At 54.0% G+C, this 8,173-nt stretch overlaps 1 protein-coding gene across 11 annotated transcripts in view; it reads left to right on the top strand.

Moving 5' to 3' along the window:
- PAX6 (paired box 6) overlaps nucleotides 1–8,173 on the top strand; it is a 22,240-nt gene that overhangs the window by 6,336 nt on the left and 7,731 nt on the right. For 5 of the 11 annotated variants that reach the window (XM_027904595.1, XM_027904596.1, XM_027904594.1 and 2 more), the window contains exons 3-7: nucleotides 596–672; nucleotides 1,017–1,071; nucleotides 3,821–3,951; nucleotides 5,013–5,228; nucleotides 5,839–6,004. In XM_027904595.1, the coding sequence (XP_027760396.1) occupies nucleotides 1,062–1,071; nucleotides 3,821–3,951; nucleotides 5,013–5,228; nucleotides 5,839–6,004 (523 nt within the window). In that variant the 5' untranslated portion in view covers nucleotides 596–672; nucleotides 1,017–1,061. Of the gene's footprint in view, nucleotides 1–595; nucleotides 673–1,016; nucleotides 1,072–3,129; nucleotides 3,334–3,820; nucleotides 3,952–5,012; nucleotides 5,229–5,624; nucleotides 5,723–5,838; nucleotides 6,005–8,173 lie in introns of those variants that run through there. The other 6 variants (XM_027904601.1, XM_027904598.1, XM_027904599.1 and 3 more) reach the window with 5 other exon arrangements.

Raw genomic sequence — 8,173 nt, 5'->3', positions numbered from 1 at the left:
ACTGTCCAGGCGCTGGGTCAAGGCAGGCACTAATGAAGGGAGAAGGGGCTTGTTTCTCTGCTCTTTGTAAGTTGGAGGGTTGTTGGTCCGTTGAGTTGGGAAGCTGCGCGGCCGGTTAAGGAGCCTGGGTTTCTGCACTCGGGGTTTGGGTAGAGGAGCAGAATGGAGGCCATTGTTCGCTTTCTGTAGGCTTTGTTTAACAGTTCTCACCCCCTCCTGTTCTTACTTTTTAAAGCAGTGAGGCGAGGTAGACAGCGTGTGTCACAGTACAGTGAAAAAGGGGAAGATCTAAAGACCAAAAAAGAAGTTAATCACAAGACGGGGAGTTTGGGGTAGAAAAAGTTGCCAGTGCCGCGGGGAAAGGGGGAGGGGGGGAATAAATAACTCGAGGAAATACCCGGAGGTAAAAATGGAGCCCCGCTCCCAGCACGCAGGGCAGCCGGTGAAGGGCTCCCCCCGCCGCCGGTGCCCGCGCAGCCCCCGCGCAGCGCCGCCCGCCCCGCTCCGCTCCCCCCGGCCCGCGCCCCGCCGCCCTGCACACCTTTCCGGCGCCGCTCCACACTTTTTTTAATGTACTTCTTCTGCTTTGTCCTAGAGGGAAGACTTTAACTAGTGACACGCAGATGTGCGAGTCCCTAAATTGTATGAGAGGACAGTCCACCCTGCTTTCAGGCAAGTTTAAAAACATGACTTCGGACTCTCTTTGTGATTGTTGTCGCTCCACTTAGTACACCACCTCAGCGAAGGGCACTAACGACGAGGCAATACGCCACCTGCATGCAATTAAAACGAGAAACCACTTGGCGGGCTGCTTCTCTTAATTTTTTTTTTTTCCCCGCGTGTTAGGGATACATATGTACATTTTTGCCTTGAGATATTAAAAACCCCCAAATCCTTAAACTAACCGGGGGAAGATGCCTAAGGATAACAAAATCAGCCTGTGAGATTATTAGCCTCTCTGCAGCTTGACTGTGTGCACTACCTCGCCTGATTAATGCCTATTTTATCACTGATAGACTGCTATAGGCGACCCCCGTGGGATACTGCTCTATCAGCCCAACATGCAGAACAGTAAGTGACTCCGCGCCCCTTCGCGGCTGCAGAGGGCAGGTGGGGCGGCCGCGGGCGCGCAGGAGCGGGCCGGCACACCGGGCCGGAGGGGCTCGCTCCGGGCAGGGGAGGGAGAGGCGACTCCGTCTGGAGCGGGACCCCTGCGCGGCCGGGAGCGCCGCCCGCCCCGTCGGGGCGCGGGTACCGCCTTGGGCGGCGGGGAGGGGGCCGGTGGTGTTGTCACGGCTCCCGGGCCACTGGGGCTGGCCCGGCTCATGGCCCAGGATCTGGCTGTGGCCCTGTCTGCTCTGCGGTGGGAGTCTGGGCTGGAAAAAGCCACTCCGTGTTAGGTGCAGTTTCTCGCCACCTTCTGAGTTTATTTGCTTTCCCGATTCTGATGTCTTCGTGGATTAATAATTTTCTGGGGGACCTTTTATCTGTTGTTGTTGTTGTCGTTGTCGTTGCTGTTGTTAAGACCTCGCCGAGAGGCCTGAGCGTTTCTCAGGGAGGAAAGCTCTGGCACCAGGCAGGAGCGCCCGGAGATGGGCGCTGGAGGTGGCGAGAAGTGGCCTCTCCTTGCGTCCCGGCAGAAGGGGCTGCACGGGGGTCGAAGGGACCGGGAGTGAGGTCCCAGCGAGTCCAGAGTAGGCCCCATGTCCTCGGGACGCGGAGTGGGCTCTGCGGGAGCGCTTATTCTGCGCACGTAGCGGCGGCGAGGAGCGTAGGCCGAGTTGCGCGGCCTTTGCGCGGGGCGGTCGGGCCTCACCTCGGTGCTTCTCCAGAACCTGGCTGGGGATGCCTATCCCACCGTTCAACCGCTTAATAAGTTGTCCCCCTCTCCCCGTGTGAGGAGCATCAGGAAAAACAGAGGTTTTGGGGATTTCTCAGATATCCTTGAGTGGAGTGTGCTTTTTTAATTTTTTTTTTTTTGGTTGATTTTTTTAGATTTTTCTTTTTTGTTTTGATGCTTGTTTGTGGGGTCGTTTTCCTTCTTTTTTTTTTTTTTTTCTATCGGGGCCGCTGCGTGCGTGTCCGTGTGACGAATTTTCATGTATCCCGAGCAAAAACTGGGCCTCGGCAACCCGGGGAGGGCACTACCTGCGCCTCGCAAGGACGGCGGCTGCTGCCCTTGGCCGTGGCGTGCCGAGGGTTTATGGTAATGGGGGATGCCTTCACTCGGCCGTTTGGGATCGCCACTGCAAAACGCAGAAAAGATATCATTCGGGTGAAGCCTTTATTTTGTTTAAAGGTCGCGGCGGGCTCTTCAGGCTTTGTGTTAATAACTCCTGGGTGTATATGGTGCAGAGCATCCAAATTGACACCATATGTTTTCCTATTAGATGACTAGCAATAGAATACAAGGCGCATAATCATTGCCACTGGGCGAGATCTACACCGCTCTCCAGGGAAATTATATAATGATTAAGGCTTAACCTTTTAAGTGAAACTTTGATTTTGCTTTCCCCGCTGCCATTTTTTATGTCGGCGAGGGTCCCCCCCCCACCCTTGAATTGGGCTCCCCGCACCGCATTGACGGGGACGGGGGGGGGGGGGGGAATGCTGGCTGGGCAGGGGGGGGAGCAGCCGTGGGGCTGCGCCCCTCGGCCGCCCACGGCATCCCCGAGCCGGTCCGCCCGCCGGGGCGCAGCCCCGAGCCCCCCGGGGCGCGGGCGGGGAGGGACGCGGGGCTCCTCTCCCCGCGGTGGGAAGCGCAGGTCGCAGCGCCGGCCGCGCTGCTGAGCCGGGGCGGCAAATTCCCCAGCCCCGATGTCACTTCGAATCCATTGCGCGGGGAGCGCGCCCCCTCGGTGTGTCCGCGCAGAGCCCCCGGCTACCGCAAACCGCAGCCTCCCTCGGAGGGAGAGCGAGTAGAGTTCAATCTAGTCTGAGTGATATCCAAATGCGGACAGAAAGGGTCGTTTTATCATGCTACTATTTGTCGTGACGATGCAATTTTCAAAAGCAGAGTACTGTCATAAAGTGACACGCCTGCCACAAGTGCTCCAACTGATCTTTTCAATTAGCCTTCCATGCATGATCCGGGGCGACTTCCGCCTATTTCCAGAAATTAAGCTCAAACTTGACGTGCAGCTAGTTTTATTTTAAAGACAAATGTCAGAGAGGCTCATCATATTTTCCCCCTCTTCTATATTTGGAGCTTATTTATTGCTAAGAAGCCTGGGCTCTTGGAGTCAATTTATCAGGAGGCTCCAAAGAGAGGAGAGCGGAGAGCGCGTAGAGCAGAGCTTCTCCAGGGAGACCCTCCAAAGCCTGGAGCTTCAGGTTGGGCACTGGCGAGGCAGCCTCTCGCTTTGCTTTTGGCGAAGCGAGCTGCGGCTGTGCGGATGCAGGCAGGCTCGCTTGGGTTTCGGCTTTGGGCTTTGGGGTTTTTATTTTTTCTTTTTCTGGTGGGGAGGAAAAGAGGAAAAAAAAAAAAAAAAAAAAAAAAAAAGCAAGCAACGCAAGGGAGCAACCCAAGGCGATCCAGCCAGGAATATTCTGGGCTTTTGGGTTGGGTTTGGGATTTCGCCTCTGCCGCGGGTTTCGCAGACGGGGAGTGCGGAGGAAACGCGTTTTCTGAGCCGTGGTGGCTCCCGGGGAGCAGTGGGCGAGGACGGGGCCGAGGGCCGGAGCCGGGTCGGGAGCGGTGGCCCCCGGTCGGGCGGAGGGGATGGGCGCGGAGCGGCGCGGAGCCCTCGTTCGGCCGGCGGGGCGTGCGCGGGTCGGGCGGGAGCGGAGGGTGCTATGGTGGGCGCTGTGCTTCCCGCAGGTCACAGCGGCGTGAACCAGCTCGGCGGGGTGTTCGTCAACGGGAGGCCGCTGCCCGACTCCACGCGGCAGAAGATCGTGGAACTCGCTCACAGCGGCGCCCGGCCCTGCGACATCTCCCGGATCCTGCAGGTGAAGGCGGCGGCGCCCCCCGTCCTCCCACCGCTCCGTCCGCTCCGCTCCAGCGCCGCTGTGTCACCGCCGGGCGCTAATGCGACCCCCCCACACCCACCCACACACCACCACCACCACCACCACCCGCCTTCCAGCCTAAAAAAACGATCCATCTGCTCGGTTGTCGCTGCAAATAGACCCTTCTACGCGTATATCTATATCTATATCTATATATGCCTTTTAAAATATTTAAATTTTTATTTTTCGTTCCCCTCTATTCCCGTCCGGTGATAACCCGCACTGTCGTTGCAGTTAGTTCGCTGTAATAAACTGAATTATACGGCTCGGCATAATTCCAGTTTCCTCTCCTTCCCTCCTTCCCCCTCCTATTTGTTTATGATTTTGTGATATCTGTATGCATTTGGCGTGGCTTACTGCTTTTTTAGTTTTACCTTTTTTTTTTTTAATTCCAAAAAGCAAAACAAACCAAAAAAAAAAAAAAAAAAAAAAAAAAAAAAAAAAAAAAAAAAAAAAAAAAAAAAAAAAAAAAAAAAAAAAAGACCCCCCCCTCAAAGCCACGCTGTTTTAGCCCGGAATCTGTCTTTACAGACACTCACGCAATCTGGCGCAGCTCAGGGGTACTTTGTAAATGTAGGTCTTGAAATCGCCTCACTCACCCTGTCCCCCACAAGTACTTTGGCTGAGAGCAGTGAGGAGGATGGAGAGTAGTCTGGCTTAGCTATTGTTGGCATTTAAGGAGTATTTTAACATTGATACTAAAAGAATTACGTTTTGACCAGGTGATTTTTTTTTTTCTTCCAAATGTTTTTAAAGTATCACTTTGGTAGAGGGTAGGGCCAAGAATGTAATTTTTTTTTTAAAGAAAAAAAAAAGACTCTCTAAGTAAGTTCTCATACCATTTAAGGTATATTTTTGTGTTATAGACCCATGCAGATGCAAAAGTCCAAGTGCTGGACAATCAAAACGTAAGCTTGTCATTGTTTAATGCATACTTAAACAATTTTATTTTTGTCTTGAAATTATTAATAATGTGATTTTCTGTCCGCTTCCCTATCCAGGTGTCGAATGGATGTGTGAGTAAAATTTTGGGCAGGTATTACGAAACTGGCTCCATCAGACCCAGGGCAATCGGAGGTAGTAAACCGAGAGTAGCGACTCCAGAAGTTGTAAGCAAAATAGCGCAGTATAAACGAGAGTGCCCCTCCATCTTTGCGTGGGAGATTCGAGACAGATTACTATCAGAGGGGGTCTGTACCAACGATAATATACCCAGTGTAAGTTCATGAAAAAACCCTTCCTGTGTGCTGTGTACAATGCTGGGTAGCCGTAGCGAGCCTCTGCTCCCTTTGTTTTGGTATCAGAGGAGAGGATAGCAGGTTCACATCATTTGCATGTGGCAGGGTCAGACGCATTTTTTCATACAGAATCTGACAAATGCCTTTAAGGAGGGAAAAAAAAAACAAAAACAAAAACAACAACAAAAAAACCCCCAATATGCGGGTCACCCCTGCGCCTGGTGCCTCAGGAACTGCGAGCATCAGTCGAAGACATCACTCTGGTTTTTGCAGGGTTGGGTTTGGGGCTTTTTTTTTTTTTTTTTTTCCCTTGGCTTTTTTTTTTTTTTTTTTTCCCCGTGGTTTGTTTGTTTGTTTGCACCACCACCACCACCACCAGCAGCAGTGAGCGAGTCGGGGCGGCTGGGACACGGCGGTGCGGGGCGGCCGCAGCGGCGCAGCCGGCGCTCGGGGAAGCCCTGACTTGCGCCCAGGTCGAGCCGCCCGCTGTGCGGAGGGGGCGCGGAGGGGAACGCGGGGGGCTGCGCGGGAGGCTGGCGGGGAGCGCGCTACCGCACTACCATTGCCTTTCCTGTCCTTTGCCTTCCAGGTGTCGTCGATAAACAGAGTCCTACGCAACCTGGCTAGCGAAAAGCAACAGATGGGTGCCGACGGGATGTACGACAAGCTAAGGATGCTGAACGGGCAGACGGGGACGTGGGGCACCCGACCCGGCTGGTATCCCGGCACCTCGGTACCCGGGCAGCCCGCACAAGGTAAGGGACAGTCCGGTCGCCTCTCCGCGGCCCGGAGCGGCTCGGTTCGGTCTCATTCGGTGGAGGCGGCCCCGATGCGGGTCCCCCCTCGCCCCCTCCCCAGCCGCAGCCCTGAGGACGGTGGTGTCCCTCCCGCCACCTCTCTGGGCAGGTGGGTGCGGGGTCCGGCGGCCCGCAGGGCGTCCAGACCCGGCCCCGGCAGGGCGACAGGCAGAGGAGCTCAGGAGCATCCTCTGCCGAAGCCACATCCGCCGAGCTGCGGTGCCGGCAGCCGGGCGGGATGCGGGGCTGAGCCTTAACCTCAGCCCGGTAATTAGGGCTCCCGCTCCCCTCCCGGGCCGCCTTCCCGCGCCGGGGTCTCTCTGCAAAGCCGGGGCGATCGGTAACTATCTCCGTAGGGCTGATTATAATTCCTCCTCAATGGACCCGAAACAACTTTGTAAATATAGGAAATTGTTTATCCTGAAGATTAATAGGTATTTGTTGTAGGAATGACAAGGGGATAATATGAAGGATAATGGGATGTTACGTTACATACTTAAGATGGTTAATGGCTTCTTTTTGAATGCGGGCTCTGTTGAGGCTCGGCTCTCCCCGGCTCTGGTCATTCCTTTAGAAGAGGTGTCTATATACAACAACCTGCTTTTTGTTTTCACCCCGCAAGGAAAAAAAAATCGGTAACAGTGTGCGGAATATCTGGTACAAAGGATGTTTCTGTCACACGCAAGAATTTGTTATGGGAACAATTCTGTCGCTATGTAATTGCTCATTAGAGATCGTTTTGTTTCTCATTAAGGCGACATGAATAAGCGTCTAGTTGAAGGAGACAGCTGTAGAAATGTTCCACAGGAGACCTCTGGACACGATATGGCACCGCTTGCCAATTAGACATGTCAGTTTTAAGAGAAGAAAACAGTCTATGAAGGACACTAGAAAGATAGAGCGGAGTCCTCGCTTCCCCCCACCCCCACTTTGGTGTTTTTTGTTGTTTGGTTGTGTGGTTTTGGTTTTGGTTTGTTTTTTTGTTTTTTGGGTTTTTTTTTTTTACATTTTGTTTTGCCCGATGTCCACCCCAGGAACCGGGACGGCTCTTACCCCCGGCTCGCCCCTACCTGCGGGGCCCTGCCCCGGCCCGGTGCCTTTCGTCCATCCCCGTGTCTCAGCTCCCTTCCTTCCCGAGAGCCAAACGGCGGGGCTGTGCGTGGCGGAGGCACCGCACCTTCCGCCCCTGTGGCTCCCTTCCCGCCGGTGCGTGGTTTCGGCCTTTTGGTTGTTGGTTTTTTTCTTAAAAGAGATGTTAAATCGAGAAATTCGGGGGCGCAGGGCGGCGGTGCGAGGCCCAGCCGCGGGTGCGGGAGGTGCGGTGCGGTGCGGGCTCACCCCTTTGGCCGCACCAGCGCACAGAGGCTGGGGGTGTGCGGGGCTCGGTGGCGCTTGGGGAGCCCGTGGTGGCCCCTTCCCGTGGCGTGGGGATGAGCGCAGTGCCCGCAGCTCCCCGGGGCAGGAGCGTGAGCGGCGGGAGGACCTCGGGAGCCCTTTCCTAAACCGCAGCCGAAATAAAGCGTTTGCGGGGCAGGGCTGGCTCGGGCCGGGGGTGCGTGTATGCGTGGGCAGGAGAGGCGAGGGGGAGGCAGGCAAGGCACTTAAAACATCCGCATGGCAAAATTAAAATTAATAAAATGGATTTCCTCTGGAATATTCATGCTCCTTCTAATGTTTTTCCCTTGCAGGGGTATGTTACTGGATTTTAAGAGTCCATTACTCAAAAAGCATAAGGCGAGGTTAGGTCTCAGAGGGGTACAAATATGGTCTCAATCTGATAAACGCCATGCAGCAGTGAATAAAATAATGGATACATGAGGGCTGACAGAACAAAAAGAGACATCTCTATCCGGGAGAAATTCTCCAGTGATTTAGTGGTTTTAGGGATCACCGAGACACTGTTTCTTATCTTTTTTTCTCCCCTCCCTCTCTTATAAGACTAAAGCCTTCTATAGGATTTAGACACTTTCTCTTTCAACAGATGCTACAATGTTTTGATCCCGGCTCTATAGCTGAGAGGTGCCGCAATTGGTTTGCTATCTTTTTTTGCTTGTTTTCCGCCTCACTGATTGAGACACTAAGAAACTAAGGAATGATTTTATTTCCCAGAGTCTTTTTTTTTTTTTT

The sequence above is a fragment of the Empidonax traillii genome, unplaced genomic scaffold (assembly GCF_003031625.1).
Source record: "Empidonax traillii isolate 1590-97213 ecotype Southwest subspecies unplaced genomic scaffold, ASM303162v1 scaffold1068:size345056, whole genome shotgun sequence".
In the NCBI taxonomy this organism is placed as follows: domain Eukaryota; kingdom Metazoa; phylum Chordata; class Aves; order Passeriformes; family Tyrannidae; genus Empidonax; species Empidonax traillii.
This window is presented reverse-complemented; position numbering and strand designations above follow the sequence as displayed.